This window comes from Adelges cooleyi, unplaced genomic scaffold, assembly GCF_023614345.1.
Source record: "Adelges cooleyi isolate 19-005CV unplaced genomic scaffold, UGA_ACOO_1.1 ACOO_flye_CR_arks_rails_tigmint_CR_PRNA_376, whole genome shotgun sequence".
NCBI classification, from domain to species: Eukaryota; Metazoa; Arthropoda; class Insecta; order Hemiptera; family Adelgidae; genus Adelges; species Adelges cooleyi.
The window spans coordinates 7362424-7385383 of record NW_026096053.1 but is presented as its reverse complement, the minus strand read 5'-3'; the positions used below and the strand labels follow the sequence as shown (position 1 = coordinate 7385383).

Here is a 22960-nt window from a genome sequence, read left to right as displayed (position 1 = left end):
AATTGTGCGGTCTCACTTATCAACTACAGTCTACAGCTGCTCCATAGAGTAATCAAATACTCTATACCTATTATGAGCTGCTCACTCTGCTTATCACTCTGTATTATCTTTTATCTCAGAACTCGGTTTATTGTTATTTATTATTTTTCAATATGGTTTATCCACCGCCGTCGTTCAAGGATCAAAATATTTTTTCAAATGTTTATATTTTATTTTACGTTTAGCGGTAGCTAACATTTCCCACATATGTATCTCGAGTACGAACTACGAACCTTTTTTGTATAATTATTTCTATAAGATTATCTTAGTTTGTGGTGTTTACCATACATTTCTGGCTACTGTGAACATCATCTTCTCCAAGGTATACTTTTGTTTGTTATGTTGTCTTTGCTTTACAGTTTATACACACGACCCAATTCCGAATTTTACTATCAATACGATAGTAAAATTTAAAATAAATAAATAATTTATTTATTAACTATCAGTAATGGTAATAAAACAAAAAATCATATAAACTAAAATTGTTGTCAAATATATCATAATACGATTTAAATATAATTATATTTATTATATATGTATTATTTTAATTATTATTACAAATCAAAATTGCAGTGTCAATTTAAAAATAAAATTACTAATTAAATAATGACATATGTACAAATTAATATTAATGGAAGGTATTTAAAAAAATAAGTGACCCACAGCTAGTATCCACAATAGTTGTGTGTAAACAATTTACACTCTTTAAGTTGGATGATATAAGTTCACAACATTATCTTTTATAACAAAATATTTTTCTGGAACTAAAATAATTATTAGTTATCATTTTTGATTTATTCAATACTTACTGACTTGTTCAATTGAAGAGTCAATTAATTGTAGTAATTAAAGCAAGAACAAAAGAAATATTGTTATTTATACGTTAATATTTTTATGTCGGCATATAAATATATACTAATAATAAATGACAATATTGTAAATTAATGATAAAGATGTATATAAATAATTTATATGTATTATAAAGAGATATTGTTATACATCTAGTTTTGTACTTCACTTTCACTTGAATCATTGTAGCTTTGTGAACAATTTCTTACTGGTATTATTGTGCTCATATGTTTCACTCTGATTCATTTGCTAATAACTTTTTGTGGTACATTTTATCATTTAAACCAAATACATACATAGAGAGTATATAGGTATAAAATAAGAAGATGTCTTCGTTAGGATTAAACTTTCTACACATAAAATATATAATATTACTTGTGAAGTATAATATTTATAGAAGGTTAATGAATGTTATTGAAATTTAATAGATTTTGATTACTTTACAATCATTTTTTAAATATTATAAAGTCAATAATTTGTGTTTAAAAAAAATAGTTTCAGATACCTATAAGACAACGGACAATAACTATTAATATGGTATTCTATCCAACACTAGAAGGGTATGCTCGAAAACTGCTCACGTTGACAATGATAATAAGAAATGATGAAATTTTATTAGGCATGAAAAAACGTGGTCTAGGGGTAGGCAAATGGAATGGTTTTGGTGGTAAAGTAGAACCTAATGAAACAATTGAAGAGGGTGCTAAACGGTATGTCTTTAAAAAAACCTATCATAAATAAAACTGCTCAATTCTTTTTTTTTTTTTTTAGTGAAGTTAAGGAAGAATGCGGATTAGATGTTGACGGTATGGAAAAAGTTGGTATTTTAGAATTTGAAGGTGTTAATTCTAATGAAATACTGGAAGGACACGTGTTTATCTGTACCCAGTATTCTGGAGATATTATTGAAACTGAAGGTGTATAGCACTTAAAATTTGCATTATATTTGACAATTAATGGGTAATAATTTCATATATTGTATGTGTTTTCCCCTCATTTACAGAAATGGCTCCTAAGTGGTTTAAAATAAAAGATACACCGTATGACACAATGTGGGCTGATCATAAATTCTGGTATCCAATGTTGTTAAAGAAAATACCTTTTAAAGCATATTTTAAGTACCAAGGATATGAGACAATTTTAGATTACAATATAAAATTATTGAACTCTATAGAAAAACCTAAAACAAATTGGATATGTATTATTTTCAAAAAAGACTGTCAAATACTTTTGAATAAAAATAAACAATTGTGGAGTTATTTTAGTATGGCTTATGATCAAGTTGAAAGTAATGAAACTTTAGAAAATGCTTTTAAAAGGTCAATATGAAAATTATACATATATCACAAAAAATGTTTTTAAAGTATAACTAATTGATGTTTGTGTTCTAGATGTTTAAACAAATTTTGTGGTATAAGTGATATTCAGACAAAAACACAGAAAGTAGCTGTTGTAGATATTGAGCTTATTGATCAGAAAGTTATTACAGAAACAAATGTTTTTGTAGTGAATATTAATGGTTTATCAGATTTTGCAGAAATTGAAGGTATAATTATTTATTTAGACTAAAGCTCTGAACTATTACTTAAACTTTGATTTCTAAAAGTGTATTTTATTTAGGTACTCAGTGGCTTAATATTTCCAGTATACCGAAACAATGTATGTGGCCTGACACAAAGTTTCTATCTACTGTACTTCAAATGAAACCATTTAGAGCATATTTCCTAAATGATTTAGATAAAGTATTGTTTAGCAAATATTACGACTAAAAACACATTTGAAATATATTTTTAAATTTATAATTCGTTTTATTCTTTTTAAAAAAAACTTGTCAAGATTATTGAACATTTTTTTATTATTGTGCTTATAATATTTAGGCAAAAGAAACCAACGATAGGCGTCTGAAGTAGATGCTAGGTTAAAATAACTTGTAAAGGATAGTTCAGCCCATTAATATAGTTGATACATTTTTATAAACTCAATATTTTTAAATTGAAATTGAAATCAATTTTTATACTATTTTATCTGGAAAGTTCTTATTTAGGTTATTTACTTGTTAGGTATAGTAGTCTTATCCAAGCGTAAACATAATTTAGTGTTAGTGTAGCAAAAATCCAGTAATGGTCAACTGACAGTGCAAAGATGCGTTTTCTCATATTTTGTAAAACGCATCATTGCACTGTCAGTTGACCATTATATATATATAAATAATATATATATATATATATATATATATATATTTATTAATTTAAGCCAAAAGCTATAATTAACATGTCATTATTATTAAATAATGACCAGTTTTTACTTAAAGATATTTTGATGTAATAAATTGGCTAAAATTAATTTTATATAATCCTTATTAATACTTCACTACTTTTGACATGAAAGCAACAATATGTTCTTTAAAAAAAAACAGCAATTTCAAATTAAATAAATCAAATAATGATGCTGCGATAGTCAGAAAAATAAATTAACTGCCTAAAAAGAATTCTTATTGCTAATCTAATAATTACAAATTACAATTTAAGCTTTAAATTGAGATTTTGCAAAAAATTAATAAATAGCAGCACAACGTCCCTTTAATAAAAACTAAAAATGAATTTTTATTTGATATCCACCTCCCATTTTCAAAAGTAAAATTTCCATAATATGCTTCAAGAAGATAATGAGTATTAAAAATTGTCGGTGTTGTTATTTTTGGAAACTAAATAAAATAAAATCTCAAATAAAAATTGTATATTATAACAATTGTATACACGATAATCGTTTGTAACAGTAAAGTAATTTGACAACACAAAAATGGTTGTAACTAATATACAATTTTGTACACAGTAATCAGTATGCTTGAACAATTGTACTCGAAGCTATAATAGAAGTTAATATGAAAATAAGTTGACATGCTGGAATTCAATTTTTTCTGTATCAAGTATTGCCTATATTTTGCCCCTTAAAAGTTGGCAGTGTTTGGTTCCCGTTATATTATAATAAGATAATGTATTTTTGTTGACCGTAGAAAGCAGTCAATAGGTCATGGTGCCTGGTGGCCTCTTATCAGTTATCACTAGATACTAATTAATGCACAAGTCAATGATGCGTGTATTCATTAAAACTGATACAACACTGAACACACGTGTTTAAAATTTTCAACTTGTTGATTGTCGAAACGCAAACACCAACTCCATAATGTTAATTGTCCTTCGTGAAAACAGAAAATTATCGGTTAATGTATTGTTTTTATTTTAAACTTTGTTATATTTACTTTTAGGTAAGTAAAGTTCACCTACTCGAAACTTTAAAATTTTCTAGTTAATAGTTATTATTATTATTTATGTTCCAAACTTAATTTTAAAATATTTTAACAGTTCAAAAATTAATTAAATTTAGTATTTGGTTATACTTAGTATATTATATATATTTTTAACAACATTACATACATATATTTTGTTTAAACTTATTGAGTAGTAAATAATTAGTTTATGAAAAATAAAGTAGGTCACAACTGTGTGTGACATCTAGCTCTCCCTGGCACATTGAAATAGTTAACCTTCACAGAGATCTCAGGATACCAAAAGTCAGTAGGTATCGAAAAATATCCTATACCAGATTCCACTGTCAACTACACTTACACAACATTCTCTTAATCTCAGCTCTGTATGCTCTTTAACTAATTATAAATAATTTATGCAAATGTGTTACTAAGGTCTCCCTAAATCAGTTAAAATGCATGAGGTTATAGAGACTGTAAAGGATAGGGTCTTTTATTGCTAATTATTCAAGTGAAAGTAATTTTATAATTTTTAAAAAACTATGTTTATTTAATTTAAATATAACCCAAGTAAATTGAATTACAAGGTTTTGTTATTTATATAAAAAATATTATGTATAACCTAGTATATACCACTATATTTTTCTAACAATTTATTTAGTAAGAGTTAATATTTATTTCCGATTTATATTTATACCTATGTTGTAGTATTAAATGTTATGGATCAAAGGTACCAAAATATAACATCCGATATGTCTAATTTATTACCACCTAACCATGGAAGTGCAACAATTAAAAAGGAAGATTATTGTGATATGTTCTCATCTGATAAACTTTTTAACATTGTTGAATACAATCAGGCGACATCTGTAGCAGAAGAAAATATAAAAATAGTTGTCAAAGAAGAACTAATTAGTGATGAGTATGTGTTAAAATATCAATAACTATAGGTTATTGATTAATTTAACATTTAAAAATAATATTTTTGTAAACTGTTTATTAACTGTTAAAAAATAAATATTTATAATTTCAGTGATGATGATTTGCCTGATTTACTTGGACTGGAGTCTTCCGCAGAACTCGAGAAATGCGATATCAAAATTGAAAGTGAAGTATTAAATGGTTGTTTATTTCAAACACAACTAGAAGTTGAACGAAATAACTATGACTTTGAAACAAAAATTAAATCCCCAATTGATAATAACAATACAATACATCTAACAAATAACACTGAAGATATGAAATTATATGAGTGTTCTAAATGCACATTAAAGTTTCCAGACCGTAATACTATAATTAAACATTTAAAATATCGAAAAAATCAATGTATTAATTGTTGTAAATATATTGATTCGACTTCTGTTACTCACGGTTGTAGAATGATGCAAAATAATCAAATTGTTTATGAATGTCAAGAATGTTTCGGGGAATACTTTGAATTTGGTACTTCTAGAAAGTACCAGAATATAATAAACAATAACAAAAACCGACCATACAAATGTGATTTTTGTCCTAAAACTTACTTGTCATCTGGCCATCTAACTGTCCATATAAGGATGCATACAGGAGAAAGACCGTATCAGTGTAATATATGTAATAAAAGATTTCATGCTGGTTACAATTTGAATTCACATAAATTGACCCATGCAAGTACCAAGGAATTTGAATGTACAGTATGTCGCAAGTCTTTTAAAGTACTCGCGAGTCTGAAATCACATCTTGAATGTCACACTGCCGGCAAACCGCACGAATGTGATGTGTGCAATAAAAGATTTAGACAGTGGAATACACTTGAAATACATCGTAGAATACATACTGGATATAGGCCGTTTGAGTGCGACAAGTGTGGTAAAGCGTTTTACACCATGCATTCCTTAACTCAACATCAGAGAATGCACAATGGAATTAAACCATATAAATGCAATATTTGCCAAAAAAGTTTTAGTATATATTCTAATTTTGTATGTCACAAGAGGAGACATACTGGCGAGAAGCCTTATAAATGTGATATTTGTGGTAAAGGATTTGCTCATTCAACTCATAAGCACAGACATAGAGAAACACACTTTAACAACAAACCGTTTGAATGCAATTACTGTCATAAAAAGTTTCGTTATAAAAATTCTGTTGAAAATCATTTACAAACTCACGTTATAAACAGAAAAAGGAAGTATGAATGTGATATTTGCAAAAATAAATACTACACAAAAAGTTCGTTGAGTTCACATAAAGAAATTCATACTGTCGAATTGAAATACAAATGCGAATTCTGTAATAAACTGTTTCGTTCATCTTTGAGATTAGAAAATCATAGAAAGCAACATACAGGAGATAGACCTTATACATGTGGCGATTGTGGAAAATCGTATCCAATTCCCGAATCGCTAATCAGACACAAGAAAATGAATCATACTTGCAGTATTTGCAACTTGACTTACCGTAAACCTCAAGAACTTAAGAATCATAAATTAACGCATAGCGAGTTGTTAATAAAACCATTTAGTTGTGATATATGTGGAAAAAAGTTTGCTGATAAGCAAAATTCAAGAACTCATAGAATGATACACATGGAAGTCAAACCATTTCAATGTGACAAGTGCAATAAATCCTATTTAAATTCTACTAGTCTTAAAGTCCATCAAAGAAGTCATACTGGAGAAAGACCTTACAAATGTGAAATGTGCGAAAAAGATTATGCTGACAGTGGATCATTACATAGACACAAACGGCTTATTCATTTCAAGTAATTTGTATCTGGTTGCTTAATTGCAACTGAAAAAAAAGAAAACAGACTAAACTTTTAATTTAATTTAAACTCTATTCAGTGCAATATGCATAATAAGAATTTACAAAATTTTAACCTAAAGAAGTAGTAGCAATCTATATATTTATTTATTTTATCATTGAGAAGATAGATGCTATAAGTAGTTATAATAATTTAAAAGGTGTTTTAAAAGTGTATCAAATATATAATCAGTTTTATTATGTTTTAATAAAATATTTTATCTTGCTGATACAAATTGTTGAGTATAATAACAAAAATATTATATACCAAAAATACTTGTGTTTTGAAATGGTTTTTTGGTTTTTATCTTCTTAAACTTATTGATACTAGTTGGACAATGGCACTTCGTATATTGGGTATTTGATCAACTAAGAACTGATCAGTTGACACGTTATCTTCTTCAGCTTCTATAACAGCATCATCCAAACGCATGGTAATCAGAGCCATATTTAATGTATCAAAGTAGCATTCATTGTTGTCTTCAATAAACAGAAGAACATCGAGTAGCAACCTAAGCCTAAAACTGTTAAAAGCAAATATTTAATTTCATTACCAGTAATTATTATAGTTTTATGAACTCACTATTTTGGACAGATGTTTGACTTTAGAAGTTCAATATATAGAGTTGCAGCCTCGTTCAATGAATTGTTTTTGATAAATTTAATGAATTGCAAGTATTTACCTAAAAATATATTAGAAATAACATAAAATTATCATATATAATAATTTAAAATATAATATCAATTACCAAGAAACATAAAACGATCACATGTGAGTACAATGGATCCAAGGTTTTCTAGAATATCTGGACAACTAAATTGTCCACTTTTTGCGAATTCGTTTAAAAATAAATCACCGATATGAGTGGCAAACGCACTATCTTGTCCTCTAATTGCCCAACTCAATGCTTCACCTACTCTAGATTTCTGGAGGCTTAACATCCCCTTTACTTTGCACACACTAGAAACTATAACAACATGATTAAGAAAAATAATAAACAAAAAAGGAAATGAACTTACCAACATTGTGTAGTCGTCTGGAAATTGCATAATGAAAAATTTTTGTGACCCTTAATTCTGAAGTTACAGACAGTTTTGATAATAAAATAGTGAGGTATTCTTTGCCTAAGGTAGAACAATTGTCTAAATAGGTGATTCCAGCTTGCCATAATGAATGGTGCGACATTAAAAATGTTCCATAATCAAGAAGATATTGTTCGTTAGGAGTAATGCCACCTCTAATAAAGTATAAGCATAATTATTTAATTATAAATTTAAAACTTAATAAAATAGTAATGATACTTAGTAATTACTAACTTTGGTTCAGTAACATCAAATTCTGGTTCAATTTTATCACATAAATGTAATAAATTAGTTAAATGAGTCGATGACCAGCCTGAATCAGGATAAGCTTTAAGTTTTTTCACAAACTGTAATTGTATTAAAAGTTAGTTGATTGATTTTAATTCTTCACGAAATGTACTTTTATTATTTAAGGAGATAATATAACAAATGAAGATATAATTTATACCGCTTCTAGATCCCCATCAAATAAGTCTAAGGCAAGTGAATCCAAATGATTATATTCTGGTTGCTCATAATATTTTGAAGCACTACGATGAGCATATAAACTCAAGTTATGTTTTTTAACAGTTGGTTCTGTGTATATAAGTTGAGCAACTAAAAATTCAAACCATGTTGAGCAATGCTTACGAATCACATTGGTGCAATCTGGATCTCCACAAACAATCTAGTAATAAATTACAAAAATTAACACTTTTATGTTTTATTCATTTTCTAAATAACGTTTGAACTTTTACTTTCATAATATTATTGAGGTTGGAATCAGATAAAAATATTCCACAATCTAACTTATTTTTGGCACTTAGTTGCCAGCCCTTAAATCTTGATGTGTATTCTGCAATTGGTAAGCCACCATATACCTATAAAATTAAATATGAGCACTATTAAGATGATTTATGTGAAGTTAACTACTAAAACTATAGTGAACCGTATTATTTCTTTTTATTAACAAGCACTTTTAAAACAAGATGTTTTTTTTAAATGGTTAGTATTAAACTTTGAAAGATGATAATAATTTTAGTAAAACTTTGAATTAAAAATATTGATAATTAGTTTGAGTAAAAATTATTCAATTCAAATTTACTAACACTATACGTAGGCATAGATTTGAGGATTTTCATTGCTTGAATGTAAGGTTCAGTGTTACTTTGAGAATGATTACTTAATAGCATTCTAACTAAATCAACATTTCCTTGTAATATTAATCCAATCACTGCATCCCAATAGAATGGAAACTTCTCTTCAACACGTTCATCAGTATAATAAGCTGTTTTGTCCTCTATTATACTTATTGCTTGATTCTCAGCTTTTTCATAATGAATTTTTATCCAGTCTAATAAGTTATTTAAGATTGTATCTCCTACAAAAAAATAATCAAACGAACAAATTATGCCCATTATAATATTTATACTATGAACTGTGGATGTCATTTTATATTTAGTTAAGTTGTAAATAATCAAATTTAAATACATTTTTGTTATAATTTATAAGCACTTCCATTCACATACCTATCAGCCTATCAATCTGTTATTTATATTTAAGGTCATAGCATATGTCAGTCAGGATACCATGTGTACAAAATAGCTATGAAAAAAATTAGCAAGCCAAAAAATGATTTACTGTTAATCTGAATTTAGACTTTTATAAGATCTTATAGATGTAATCTTCATAACGCCAATGGGAAGTTTATTTCATAATACAATTTGTCGACTTTTAAAAACCTTTATCTGATACATTAAACATAAGATTTCTAAATTTGAGATCCCTATTGTAATGTTATGCCTGTCTTTGCATAATGCAAAACTTAAATAAAAGTATAAAAAAAAATTTGATGTACCAATGCACCAACAAAAGCATAGTGTTTTATAGGTCAATAAATGTTGAATTAAGAGTTGAAATTCATTAAGATAACAATCATTTTAGATTTCAGAAAAATTCTAAGTCAGGTTCGAATTTTCTTCATCATAGACGTTAATACAGTAATACCTCAAATAATTTTACATTAGGGGATAACCTGTTTAATAACAAATTTGTAATAAGGTAATTTAATGAGATTGAGGCCTGTGGCTTGTCGTCAGAGTAGCCCTGAAAAGGGCTTTTTTTGGGACGAGCTGGGGCTGCAACGCAAATGTTTTAAGAACCTCAACGCTAGCATTAGTGTACAGTGTTGCAGAGTATTGCTCTCCAGTTTGGATGAAAAGCGCTCACTGTAACAAGGTCGACGTACAATTAAACCAAGCCATGCGAACTATATCCGGGACGGTCAAAAGCACACAAACGCAATGGCTACCAGTTCTCTCCAATATACTACCACCCGAACTACGTAGGAAAAATGCGGCGTCATCTATCCTCAAACAAATTAAAAACAAAACGGACCTACCAATTCATAATGATGTTTTCCTCCACCCCGATAAAAGACTCAAATCAAGGCATCCAATATGGAGCGCGGATATAGGACAAGAAACCCCACAAGAGTTATGAAAAAAACAATGGAAAGAATCCGGCGTTAAAAACAGCTTCCTGGTTGACGACCCAAACATAAAACCGCCTGGTTATGAGCTGCCTCGTCCAATCTGGTCAACACTAAACAGGATCCGTTCTGACCAGGGAAGATGTAATTACCTTTTATACATATGGGGTTTCACAGAATCACCTGCTTGCACATGCGGAGCGGAACAAACAGTGAAGCACATCGTGCAGGAATGCCCTCAAACAAAATTTGAAGGTGGGATTGAGAGCATTCACGGGTGCGATTCCGAGGCAGTGGACTGGATGCGCGTCTATAGTCCCCTATTTCTACCCACAACATCGTACTGCTTACCCCTGTTTCCACCTCAAGATATTGTACGCTACTTATTTTTCTTCTAATTTTTTACTGTTACTTAGTTAAAATTAAATTTATATTTATATCTATAAATTAATTTATATTCATATATTTTTATTTATTATTATTGTAATTCGTATTACTTAATATTTTTCGCCGAAGCCATATGCATTAAAAAAACAAATTTGTAAAATATGTATTATAACGAAAATTATTACCTGGAACAGTAACTAAGTATAAGACTTCACATAGATGCCAAATAAGTTCTAAATTGTGTAGCAGTAATTTATACTGATTATACGTTTCATTTGACTGATCTGAATTACTTCGCTCAACAGCCAAAATACAAGTTGACAAAATAGCTCTGTTATAAATATTTTAATAAATTAAGTATTACTTTCTTTAGAGAGGACACCAAGTTTTTTCAATTAAAATTGTTGTGTTACCTGTATTTTCTGCTGTAATACAGAGCATCAGTAGACTTATTTGGATCATCTACATTTATTTGCAATTCTTGGAACACACCACTTGATTCATTCACCAACTGCCTTACTTTAGGATCAAAAAGCATTGTTTTATGTCTTAAATGTATTATATTCCAGTCATTTTGACTATCGCCAGTAGCTTTATTTGACTCTGAAGTTATCGTAGGAAATAAACAGATATTACTCATGCCAAACCACAAACCGAACATTTTGACTCGTTCATCTTTAAATGATGGATCAGGTATGGTCTATATAAAATTAAATTTTAGTAAATAAGTATTATATAGCAGACTATTAAAGTAGAGTGTGAAGAAAAAATTATTATTTTTAAAAACAACAAAATCGCATGAAAAAATGAACTTACTAATGTATCATAAACTACAGTTTTACTCATTTTTAAAGCTAATTAATAATAGACCAATAAACCAATTATTCAAATGTTAACAGCACACTTAATAATAACGCCTCAGTCCTTATTTATAGTTCAAACTTCAAACACGGGTAAAAACTGAAAATATGAAATTTGTTATCAAAAACGTTATCATTGTTTATATAGATCGGTCTAGCGGTTCAAAAAAAAAAAGAATACATTTTTTCCATGATGGTACAGTTACAACACATTTTTAAAATGTTGATAATTCCGATTTTTTTTTTATGAATGCAGTTTAGTTCTCAGTCGTTTTTTTCAATTTCTTTTTTTGTATTTTCTTACGCTAAAAACGATGATGAATTCTGATTTTGGCGGCTGGACTTACTTTTGAAGTTACAAGCAAAAACTTAATTTTTTAAAAAGTGCCATAACTTGAAAATGCACTTTTTAAATTTGTTTTTTATTCAAAATATGTGTTTTTACTCCTATTAGAATACTGCAATTCAAAATTTTAATAATTACATTTTTACGAAGTTGTTGCACTTTTAAAAAAATGAAATAAACGAAGTTTTTGATTATAACTTCAAAAGTAAGTTCGACAACATTTTAAAAAAGAAACTGGGAACTAAACTGCATTTTTTCCCATTATTAAATTCAGTAGCATTTGAAATGCACAATTTGGTATTGAAATTTTATTCATAACCAGTCTGTTTAATGTTTTTTTTTTTTTGAAAGCAAAACTATGAAATAAAAAAAGTACAATTATTCTTTCAAAATAAAGTGTGATTTATAGCTCTGAAAATAGATAAGGACAGTATGGCCAAGGAATATTAAACAAAGAATTTAATAAAAAACCTAAATGTAAAAATTAAAATATATCGTTTATTGCATACATTTTTATGATTAAAAAATACAATAAAATTGTAATTTAATTTTATGTTTATATACCTTGTTAAATTATATTTTGTTTTATATTGGACTCTTGATTGGAGTTTCCCAATCAATTGGCTTTGGTAAAATTATATTGTTTACATTATAAAAAGATACAGTGTCTGAATGAACAACAGACCACAAAGTAGGTACACTATTGCTTTTACATGAAGAAGTTATCAGAAATATATTTGGAAAGGATTTTTCATACCTAAAACAAAAATATTTATACAAACTTAATTAAATACAGACCATATAAAATGTAGTATTTACAGTTGTCATACCCAAATATAATTACTCTGAAATCAGGTTTTGGTTTATTTATTTTTGGAAAATCATTTTCTGGGTAATAAATGTCAAAATGAAAATAGTTTTCATCACTTGTACTCGGAATGTTTTTTTCTAAATTCATAGGTTTTACAGCAAAGATTTTCTTGTTAATATGGTCTAAAACAAAGCATATTATGTTAATAAAGAGAATAAAATATGTTAAATTGTACAATTGTATGTAGAACTTGTGACTTATTGATTAAGGTTGTGTCATAAACAGAGGCAAATAGGCTTAATTATGTTACCATGATAATATAAAAAAAAGGCTCAGAGCTACTTGAAATTTAATTAGTATTAAAATAAATATAAATAAATGCTAATGGCGTATTGACCGGGAGTGGCTATAGCTAACTAACTTTATGCCAGCTCGGTCCCCAGGGTGCATAGCATTTCAGCCATTTATATCGAGGTTAATAGTATGGGTCGCCACTAAAACCCCGGGCGGTCAGCCATCTGGGATCAAGCATCAACAGACAAAGCTTAACCTCAAGTGCCACGCGGCATCTGAAGTGTCCACTGGGCCAGACCTCCCGATACGAAAATAAGTATAAAAAGTATTTAAAAATATTATGTAAACTTTAATTTTTTATAAATAATACATTAAATAGTATAAATTCATAAATTACTTGTAGTTTGTGGTATAAAATTTAGAAAAACTACAAAATTGCAATTAATTAAAGAGAAATGAGTGTTTTATCCTTCATGAATCAATCTATATAGAATAAGCTTACTGAGAAAAAGGCCTAGACGCACCCGTCACCTACACTGTTTTATGGGGAAAAATTCACAGTTCAAGTAGCTATAACATTTGAACTAGAAGAGTTCTTCAAAACAAATATTCCATCTAGATGTATGGTGTACCTGTATGGTCACAGGTACGAGCCCTACTTAAAAGCTAGCAAATTTAAATTATATCAAATACAATTGGTTTTAAATACCTGGCAAATTCAATTCATTGTTGGGATTTTCATTTAAAATATTACTCAATACATTTAATTTGTCTGAGTTTGCGTTATTTATAAATGTTAAATTGTTTTCCTGAATATTTTGTGGTTCTAAGCAGTTATTAACAAAATCATCTTGTAATAAATTAGTGGCATTAGTTTGATTGTTTTTTGTTTGGTTCCTACTAAAGGAATATAACTCATCAATACTTATTTTACATTTTGAATTATTTATTTGGATTTTTATATGTTTTGTTTGCTGAGTTTTGTCTTCATCATTTATATATTTACGTTTCATTGTGTTATGACCTTCAAATATTTTTACATTGCAAGGTTTGTTTTCTTCATATTTTAAATATCCATTTTGTTCTACTGATTCAGGAAAATATGCACTATTTTTAATATGATCTAATGAGTTCACTGTGTGTATTGATTCATTTTTATTTTTACATATCATTTCAATAATTCTAGAATGATTGGATTCCAAACTTAGATTAAATAAATAAGTATCGTAAAGTGGCTGCAAAGTATTGGGCAAAAACTCGTTTGAGGGCTTATTTAAAGTTACCCATCCAGTTTTGCATTTTGGAAAAAATTGACTGTTTGAACTATTTTTTTTACTAAGAGAGTTTTTGAAAATATCTTTCCCTCGTTTTTTCTTCCAAGGCAGCTCTTTTAATTTAGTCAAATCTTGTGGATTATACTCGCAGTAACTATTGAAATGGAGTTCCTTATCATACCTAAAAACTCGAAAACCCAATTTCATTAAATAAGAATATGTTCTGAAGTGATCAAAGGTGCAACCACTATTTTCTGCCAACAGCAAACTGTATGCGTTTTGAATAGATAATATTTTCCCATTCCATTTTAACAATAAATATTTCTGTAATGCAAACAATACATTTTTAAATAACTATAATAAGTTATACCTACTTACATATATTTTTTTCATTACCATTTCTAACAAAAATAAACACTCTTCTGGATACAAGTAAAGTTTTTTATTCAATGAATGACTAAAGTTTTTTGTGAGGTTTTTAGCTACTTTAGTAACTTCTGCCTGCTTAAGATTATCATCCCAATTAGCTTCAGATAGTGCATTTCTACAAGACAATAAATGCAAATATAATTTGTATACACAAAATGACATTATATTTTACCAAATCTATTTTTAGAAAAATATGAAAAATACAAAATTATTATTATATTTGTATGCAGGGTTGGACCCAAAACTGGCTTCCATAAAAATGTCCTCAAAAATACTCTTGGATATTTTAAAAAAATAATTATTAATAACCAAACAAAAAATTAACAATAATATACAAGGGTGGTCAGAGAGGGGGATTTTCCATAGAAATAAATATATCATTTCCCCCTCCCCCAAGTCACGACTAATTTGGAAAACAAATATTTATTGATGGTTAAGTATAAACAAGAATTTTAAAATATTCGTTAGGTATATACATGTTTTCTTAACAATTTTAAGTTGAAAATATTAAATACTAATTTACATGAACGAGATTAAAATTTCATGGATCAAACAAAGAATAATTAATTTTTGTATTAAAAAGTATCAAGACTGACTATAACTTGAAAAGGAAGTATGATAATCATTTTCTGTTTGCGTGATTTTTTTTAACATAAAAAATACAAATTTGAAGAAAAAATGTCCATTTTTTGTTAAATTTTCATTTTCTGGCAAACAGGTATGGACTTTTAGTTAAAGTGTACATGTTCAGCAGACTCCAAGCTATAAAACCATCAAAACTTCAGCTCAAACTAAGGTGTAAGAAAAAAGTTATGCATTGATTTGTACACAAATGTTGAAATCCTATGTTAAATCCCATTTAAACTACAACCCTTGTGGATTAAAATTAATATTTTTAAACAAATTTCTTTTTTTATCTTATTTTTACGACCTAAATATATATATATATATATATATATATATATATATTTATATACCTTCGTTCAATACGCTGTTTTTCTATAAGTGTTTTGTGGGCAAGTAATAATTCTTGAACATTCGCTTCATCACATTTTAAAAAAGGATCAATTTTTGGAACATCTTGATAGTCAGCATTATTATGTTGAATTAGTTGGTCTTCATTATAGCATGACATATTGAGCAAATTATGTCTGCAAAGGAGAAATATTTAATTAGTAAAATAAGATATAATAATTATAAACTATTAAAATACATTTATTTGGACTCACTCTGATAGTTAATTTTCCATTGTGTGAGTATTAACATCTATTAATCATGAATGATAAATATAAATGTGTTACAATAACAATTGAAGATTTTTAATTTTACATTATTTTAATATTTATTTTATTATCATTATATAATGATAACACTATCTTAGTAAATTCCTGAACACAACCTTATAAAATCTTGTTCCGAACAGTTCCTTTGTTGATAAATTAATCAACATTACATTGCAATTGGAAGTTAGACTTGATAGTAGTTACTTACTTACTCGATTACTAATCTTCTGTCAACATAGAAGAACTATTGTAATTATGTTGTTTGTACCTATTTGACATACTACATTTTTATGGTGTGTTGTAATGTGATAATTAATAAAAATAAAGAAAATAGTTGCCAGAAAAATTAACTGAATTGGAGTTTGACATGTTCTGTGACATCTACTAAGTTTGGTAAGAATCTATCTACTCATTTTACTTGAAGAATTTATGTACGCTAATTGCTTTATTACATATTATTAAGTGATTTGTGATTACCCAACATTTTATTTTTAGTTATTTTGCTATAATTGTCTGTATATGTTTTAAGCATTTATTTATTGTGTGATGTATTACTATTGTAAAATAAATATTAATTTTTGAAATTTAACACATGTATATGAGTATTTTTAACTTTCAATTTCCAAAAATTAAATAAAGAGTATCGTAAAGTAATGTTAGTGTTGAAGTCTTATTTTATGGTGGCAAATTAAAAAATTACATAACAATTTTTTTCAGCTTTTATTTGTACTCTGTTGTATTAAGCAAAATGTTTAAGTTTAATACATCTAATAAACATACATCTAATAATCAGACAGATAAGGATCTTAAAGAAGAAGGTAATAGGCTGTTCAGCTACAAACAGTATGAAAAAGCCATTGAATGTTATAACAAAGCCATAGTAAGTATAATTTGTTAGTTTTTTTATGATTTAATTAAAACTTCTTTTTTTAAATACTTCATATGTTTTCTCTTATAAATGAAAAACAATAATATTCATTTTTATAAATGTTTGTAAATTAAATTTTATTTTATAAAAAAGTGGTTTTGCAATTGTAATAATAATAATTAATTTTTTGTTTAGATAAAAAATCCTGTTGTTCCTATATATTTCACTAATCGTGCTTTATGTTATTTAAAGCTAAAACAATGGGACAAAGCATGTACAGATTGTCGACGTGCTTTAGAAATGGATTTTAGTTTTATTAAAGGATGTTTTTTTTTGGGAATAGCTTTAATTGAATTAGGTAGTTATGATGAAGCCATTAAACAACTACAAAGAGGTAAATGATTGTACTATAATGTACATTGGACTATCATTGAAGCTCTAAACTTTAACTTCTCATTTCTAGCTCATAACTTAACAAAAGAGAAAAAGATTAACTATGGTGATGATATAACAAGTCAACTTAGAAGGGCTCGTAGACTTAAATGGGAAAAACAAGAAGAAGTGAGACAAAATCAAGAAATCGAACTTTTGGTAATTACAAAAATATTTAACTCTTATAAACTACCGCCATTTTTGTTATTTATGTAAAATTATTTTTAATTTAATTAGTCGTATTTAACTAAATTAATGGACGATGATATAGCTCACAAAATTAACGAGATACCTAAGCCATCAGATAACGAGGTTGATGTTGAAGAGTATGAGAATTGTGTAATGGAAATCAAAAATCAAAGTGTAAGTTATAATGAAATTTAGTTTTTTAAATCATATTTATTATTTTAGATAATTCAATAAAGAAAAGCCAGTACAGTGGGGTCAGGGCATAGTGGGGACGGAAAGGTCACATGTCTATTCAGATTTTGTTATAACTGAAAGTAATAAAATTACTTTTAAATAAACGCTTTGATGTGAATCTGTGGATAGTATGTTCGAACCAGTTATAGCGGTTTAGAAGATATTGTAGGACCTGCAATAATGTACTTAAAATTTAATATTTAGTCTTGTGCACAGTGGATACAATAAGGGTTGATCGTCTGTCTATAAAAATGTACTGTCATAGTTACCCATTTATCATAATTAACAATATAATGAAAATATTTTCATTACACTAGGGTGGTGCAAAAAAAATTTTTTTTTTAAATTAATCTTTATAGTAAATAAATTAATTTATCAAAATTGTGGTTCATTCGGTAAAGTTCAACACGATTTAATACAAAATTTAAGAATTTTTCTTTAATTTGGAAATCTTGGATTAACTTGGAATCTGACTGTTTTGCTCGAATCCTAAGAAGTTATTTTATCGTTTGATATAATAATCTATAAAATCTGATCTCGTTTATGAACGTAATTTAGTAATTTTAATTATTTAATATACGCTTTTATTATTTCCAAAGTTACATTCAAAAAAAGATAGAATATTTTATTTTTTTATTACAATTTTAGGATATAATACAAATATTTTATTTATAGTATTTTATAAATTAAAACTGCAAGCATACTTATCATTTTACTATACTATTGAAACAGCAAAATATTAAAAAAAAATTATTTTATCGTATAGGTACTATATTTTTAAATCTTTTTTTAAAACAATCTGGATATTTATTTCTATGATTCATCAGAGCGTGACGATAAAATATCATCTACCAAAACAGGTGTCATTTTATTTTTTTTTAAGAAAACCTTGGGTGTTCCATGTCATATTTTTTACGTTGTGCAATAATTGTGTCCCATAGTCTATTTAAAGAAAAAGTTTAACAATTTTATGTGAACTTTGCGTTGAAACCGGTTCCCTTAAAAAACAGAATATCAGTTTGAAAAATATTAATAATATAATACTTAATTAATAATGATTATTTATTTATAACAATAAATTATTAATACAGTATGAAGCTTTTGCAGATTATATCCTAAAATTGTAATTAAAAAAAATATATTCAATCTATTTTTGAGTTTGACTGTGGAAATAATGAAAAAACATATATTTAATAATTAAAATTACTAAATTCCGTTAAGAAACGACCTTAGATTTTATAGATTGTTATATCAAACAATAAAGTAACTTCTTAGGAATCAAACAAAACAGTCAGATTCAGAGAATATTGAATATTTTAATTTTTTTTATTTATAGTAATTTACGCCAAACGGCTTTTTATAAATTAGACAATAATATATATATTTAGTGATATTTAAAATACACAAATCAACCAAAAGAAAAGAAAAGAAAACAACAAAAAATATACATAATAAAAAGGTAATATTGAGAGGTGTGGCCTTAACACGAATAATATAAATCATAAATCGTTAAAAATTCCCATCATACGAATGAGAGGTGCATTTTTAGTGAAATTGGATCTGGTAGTAGGAAGATAAATTAACTTTTTAAGTCTGGTGTTAGTCGGGACCCGAATACTAAGTTGTTCCAATAAGCGAGGGGCGTCAACTCGGCCGTCTAACAAACCCAAAATAAACCGAGAGCAGAGGTTCTTGCGCCGCTGTTCTAGTGGTTGCAGTCCAAGAACATTATCAATGGGACTGTAATCATGAGGTGGGTGTAAGATTTTTAAACGGTACCCAACAAAACTTAAAAACCTATTCTGTACACGGTTCATTCTCTGTCTGTCACCTGCAGTATATGGCGCCCAAATGACAGCGCCATACTCTAGGTTAGACCAAATTAGGGAATTATATAAGGCAGACAGACATTTGGTAGAATTGAAATCAGACGAATGTCTCCTAATAAACCCAAGAGCTCGTAACGCTCTACTGATAGCGAAATCAATATGGGGCCGAAAGTCTAGGGTAGGGACATACAAAAATCCGAGATCCTTTACTTGGTAAACTCGCTCGAGAGGCATCGCATTTAGACTATAGTTAAATGTCAACATCGCACGCGTACGATAATAGGACATGACTTTACACTTATTAGTATTCAGTGATAGACCTAACAAATTACACCAGATGAATAGTTTTAGTTTTAGCAAAGAATTGTGCAAATTAATGAAAAATTCCTAAAATTTATATCAAATCGCGTCGACCTGTTAAACTTAGCCGAATGACCCCACATTTTGATAAACTAATTTATTTACTATAAAGATTATTTTTTAGGGGTAAAAAAATATTTTTTTTTTTTCGCCACCCTAACCCACACATAGCAACCTAGAAACTGACTACGGCCAAAGTGTAAATTTACATAAAAAAAAAAATTTGAAAAAGTGAAATAAAGAAAAAATTTCTATCCCTTCTAGGGGAAAGGATTTATGATATCTTTTTGGTTTGTTAATGTTTATCAATTGCTTAGAACAATTTATATAAATTTGTAACTTTTTTGACTATTTTTAAAAAAGCTATAGAACATTGTAATTTTAAGTTGAAAAATTTGTACATTTTTTGGGTTTTTTTTTTCGATTTTGATGGGGAAGGGGTGACTTTTTTTAATTTTTGGCCTACAAAAGTACCTTCCAGGTATGATTTCTAATCTATAGAGTTGCTACATGAAGAAATCGGTTCAGTAGCTTACAAGATATCGTGGGTCCAGATACAAAAAAAAACATCATTGTAAAAACAATACCTTCTTAGCTAAAACTGTTTTTTTTTTAAGGAAAAATATGCAGCTGAATTGCATGCAATATTTTCGAAAAACGACGATAGAAGAAAGGTAATAATCATATATTTTTTACTATGTAATATAATGTGTGTTCTTAAACCTAAGTTGTTTAACTTAATGACTGTCTCTGTTAAGAAACGTGAAGTACCTGATTACCTGTGTGGTAATATAAGCTATGATATTTTGAGGGACCCAGTTATTACTCCTAGCGGCATAACATATGATCGTAAGGATCTAGAAGAACATTTGATGGTAAGTAGCAAAATAAATGAGTTTGGTCCATTATTATAATATTATTCTCACTTTTCCCATGTAGAAAGTAGGACATTTTGATCCCGTGTCACGTCAACATTTAACTGTGGATCAACTTATTCCGAACTTGGCCTTAAAAGAAGCTGTAGAGGCATTTGTAATGGAAAATGAATGGGTCAATTACTATTGCACATTATAGAATCATTTCAACAGATATTAATTTTAGGGATAGTACCCTATTTTGTTAATACTTACATATGTAAATAGAACGAATATTCTGTAATAAAAGTATTGTAGGCATATATTATACTTATTTTTATTGAGCACTAACTACTAAATTTAAATAGTAATTTTAAATTATATTGTGCTAAAACAACATATTTCATTGTTAAAAAAAAATAATCTTAATTTGTTTTATGTTTAGTTTTAACATAGTTTAGATTTTCAAAAAAGTAAAATATTTGTACTGTTTAATCAATTTATACTTACGTTGTAACAAGATGTTCAACAAATACAATTTTGATAAAAAAATTTGTTTTTTTAGTTACCTTTTAGCTTTGATGCAGAGCGGCAAAGGTATTGGTTTTTTTCTTCAATATTATTTCCTAGTTTGGTTGAATATTTTATTACTTACATGAATAAAAAGGTATAAATTTTAATCAACTATAAAAACACTATGTTTTCACTGCGTAGGGGAAATTAATAGACCGCCAAAAATATTTTACTGTTTATACTGTGTTTTTATACAAAAATATATATTTATAAAATAAAATTAATTGTTATTTGTTTGATTTAATACTATCTTTTTTTGTTTATATGATAATAAATTAATTTTTACTTGTTAATTATTATTACGATTAAATAATTAGTGTCAACATGTAATGAAAAAATTGTAGTATTTAAGAAATAAAAGTATGAAACATCTATATATGTGATTTTAGTGGTTATGAGTCAAGCTTAGAGACAACAATTCTTAATTTGAGCACACATAAACCGGTAAACGACTGTTTTCTCATAAGGTTTTACTCATAAACCTAAGTACATCTATTTACTTATTAGTTACTACAAAATGCCATAAAACTAATTCTCTTCGTGTTTTTTATTTATATATTTGATTACATCTATAAATGTTATTTAAATTTAAGGTTTTTTATATTGTATTTAAATATTAATGTGTTGCAGTTACAGAACGCTTTAGCTATTTACCTTTTTAATTATAAATTGTATACCGATTATGTTTAAAATGCAGTGACGGTGATTATTTTGGTTAAGTATGAAGACACATATTTTACCTATATTATTATAATTTCAATTAATTTCTTAACAAAAATAATGTATCTTAATTCGTATATGCTGAAGATAACATAATTAAAGTGATAGAGTTTAAATTACGTAAATAAATAATTATTCAAATTTAAACTGTTTAGGATAATATTATATAAATCAATAAAAAAAAACCCAAAAAATGATTGATTACTTTTTTCTATTTATTATATCCCCAGGGTAACAGGTCGTTATTCAGAAAATAGTTTCTGAAATAAAAGTTTTTTTTACGTATATATTAAACATTTTAGTTAAGAGGGTGTCGCACTGCCAATTTTCAAGGAGTAAAGTATAGGCAATTTTTTACAAAATCTTAATTTAAAAGTTAAACTGTGATGTGTAATTATTAGTTCAATAATAACTAGGACTCTATTTTGGCAGTTAATTTATTTTTTGGACTATCACAGCATCCTTGAAAGCGATTTAAAAATGCCTTTTCATCTCTACATGTTTAAGCAGACTGAAAATAACTCGCTTAATTTTGGTTTTAGAGTAAATGCACCCATTATAAAATTAAAAGAGGACAATATTCCGGAGGGCCAAACGGTGTGTTTTTTCGTTATTCCAAGTATAACGCTAAATACATAGTTTAGAAATAACGACTATTTTAATTTAACATTATTAAATGACTAACTTTTCAAAAACTGAATTTTTTTTAAAAAAACTCACCGTCTTG

At 27.4% G+C, this 22960-nt stretch overlaps 5 protein-coding genes across 8 annotated transcripts; 3 read left to right on the top strand and 2 right to left on the bottom strand.

Annotated features, from left to right (window-relative positions):
- The first annotated feature begins 122 nt into the window (after positions 1-122).
- Positions 123-2690, top strand: LOC126840533 (uncharacterized). 2 transcript variants are annotated; one of them, XM_050576360.1, is made up of 7 exons: positions 123-361; positions 1384-1448; positions 1508-1598; positions 1660-1805; positions 1892-2207; positions 2280-2434; positions 2509-2690. In XM_050576360.1, exons 3-7 carry the CDS (start codon positions 1510-1512, stop codon positions 2655-2657), a joined length of 855 nt encoding a protein of 284 aa, XP_050432317.1. In that variant the 5' UTR covers positions 123-361; positions 1384-1448; positions 1508-1509; the 3' UTR covers positions 2658-2690. The 2 variants fall into 2 exon arrangements, with proteins under 2 accessions (XP_050432317.1, XP_050432316.1); XM_050576359.1 differs by having other exon boundaries at positions 126-361; positions 1384-1598.
- A 956-nt stretch (positions 2691-3646) lies between these two features.
- Positions 3647-7148, top strand: LOC126840967 (zinc finger protein ZFP2-like). Of its 2 annotated transcripts, XM_050577077.1 has the most exons (4): positions 3647-3814; positions 3902-4153; positions 4862-5075; positions 5187-7148. In XM_050577077.1, exons 3-4 carry the CDS (start codon positions 4873-4875, stop codon positions 6898-6900), a joined length of 1917 nt encoding a protein of 638 aa, XP_050433034.1. In that variant the 5' UTR covers positions 3647-3814; positions 3902-4153; positions 4862-4872; the 3' UTR covers positions 6901-7148. The 2 variants fall into 2 exon arrangements, with proteins under 2 accessions (XP_050433034.1, XP_050433033.1); XM_050577076.1 differs by having other exon boundaries at positions 3647-4153.
- LOC126840966 (nuclear pore complex protein Nup85) lies at positions 7080-11817 on the bottom strand. Its single transcript, XM_050577075.1, has 11 exons — positions 11694-11817; positions 11291-11577; positions 11063-11208; positions 9109-9380; positions 8758-8880; positions 8469-8687; positions 8255-8367; positions 7958-8175; positions 7687-7905; positions 7521-7620; positions 7080-7461 (listed from the first exon to the last, which is right to left on the bottom strand). Exons 1-11 carry the CDS (start codon positions 11721-11723, stop codon positions 7242-7244), a joined length of 1947 nt encoding a protein of 648 aa, XP_050433032.1. The 5' UTR covers positions 11724-11817; the 3' UTR covers positions 7080-7241.
- Positions 11749-16251, bottom strand: LOC126840968 (metacaspase-2). Of its 2 annotated transcripts, XM_050577078.1 has the most exons (7): positions 16121-16251; positions 15869-16042; positions 14859-15006; positions 13898-14786; positions 12914-13076; positions 12648-12840; positions 11749-11837 (listed from the first exon to the last, which is right to left on the bottom strand). In XM_050577078.1, the coding sequence occupies exons 2-6, from the start codon at positions 16024-16026 to the stop codon at positions 12669-12671; spliced, it is 1530 nt and encodes a 509-aa protein (XP_050433035.1). In that variant the 5' UTR covers positions 16027-16042; positions 16121-16251; the 3' UTR covers positions 11749-11837; positions 12648-12668. The 2 variants fall into 2 exon arrangements, with proteins under 2 accessions (XP_050433035.1, XP_050433036.1); XM_050577079.1 differs by lacking the exon at positions 11749-11837 and having other exon boundaries at positions 12726-12840; positions 12928-13076.
- A 63-nt stretch (positions 16252-16314) lies between these two features.
- On the top strand, positions 16315-21347 carry LOC126840969 (E3 ubiquitin-protein ligase CHIP). Its single transcript, XM_050577080.1, has 8 exons — positions 16315-16567; positions 16892-17054; positions 17238-17436; positions 17506-17633; positions 17712-17837; positions 20704-20760; positions 20845-20961; positions 21026-21347. Exons 2-8 carry the CDS (start codon positions 16923-16925, stop codon positions 21158-21160), a joined length of 894 nt encoding a protein of 297 aa, XP_050433037.1. The 5' UTR covers positions 16315-16567; positions 16892-16922; the 3' UTR covers positions 21161-21347.
- Positions 21348-22960: the final 1613 nt, after the last annotated feature.

Bases quoted from the DNA above. Each gene is read 5' to 3' on its own strand.
- LOC126840967 (XM_050577077.1), top strand. From the start codon at position 4,873: ATGGATCAAAGGTACCAAAATATAACATCCGATATGTCTAATTTATTA. The intron at 5,076-5,186 runs GTATGTGTTAAA...TTATAATTTCAG, and splicing joins GAAGAACTAATTAGTGATGA to TGATGATGATTTGCCTGATT.
- LOC126840966 (XM_050577075.1), bottom strand. From the start codon at position 11,723: ATGAGTAAAACTGTAGTTTATGATACATTA. The intron at 11,209-11,290 runs GTAACACAACAA...TATTTATAACAG, and splicing joins TATTACAGCAGAAAATACAG to AGCTATTTTGTCAACTTGTA. The intron at 8,688-8,757 runs GTAAAAGTTCAA...ATTTATTACTAG, and splicing joins ACCTCAATAATATTATGAAA to ATTGTTTGTGGAGATCCAGA.
- LOC126840969 (XM_050577080.1), top strand. From the start codon at position 16,923: ATGTTTAAGTTTAATACATCTAATAAACATACATCTAATAATCAGACA. The intron at 17,634-17,711 runs GTAATTACAAAA...TAATTTAATTAG, and splicing joins ATCAAGAAATCGAACTTTTG to TCGTATTTAACTAAATTAAT. The intron at 20,962-21,025 runs GTAAGTAGCAAA...TTTCCCATGTAG, and splicing joins ATCTAGAAGAACATTTGATG to AAAGTAGGACATTTTGATCC.
- LOC126840968 (XM_050577078.1), bottom strand. From the start codon at position 16,026: ATGTCATGCTATAATGAAGACCAACTAATTCAACATAATAATGCTGAC. The intron at 14,787-14,858 runs GTAATGAAAAAA...TTTGCATTACAG, and splicing joins GTTTATTTTTGTTAGAAATG to AAATATTTATTGTTAAAATG. The intron at 13,077-13,897 runs GTATTTAAAACC...GCTTTGTTTTAG, and splicing joins CAATGAATTGAATTTGCCAG to ACCATATTAACAAGAAAATC.
- LOC126840533 (XM_050576359.1), top strand. From the start codon at position 1,423: ATGGTATTCTATCCAACACTAGAAGGGTATGCTCGAAAACTGCTCACG. The intron at 2,208-2,279 runs GTCAATATGAAA...TTTGTGTTCTAG, and splicing joins TTAGAAAATGCTTTTAAAAG to ATGTTTAAACAAATTTTGTG. The intron at 2,435-2,508 runs GTATAATTATTT...TATTTTATTTAG, and splicing joins AGATTTTGCAGAAATTGAAG to GTACTCAGTGGCTTAATATT.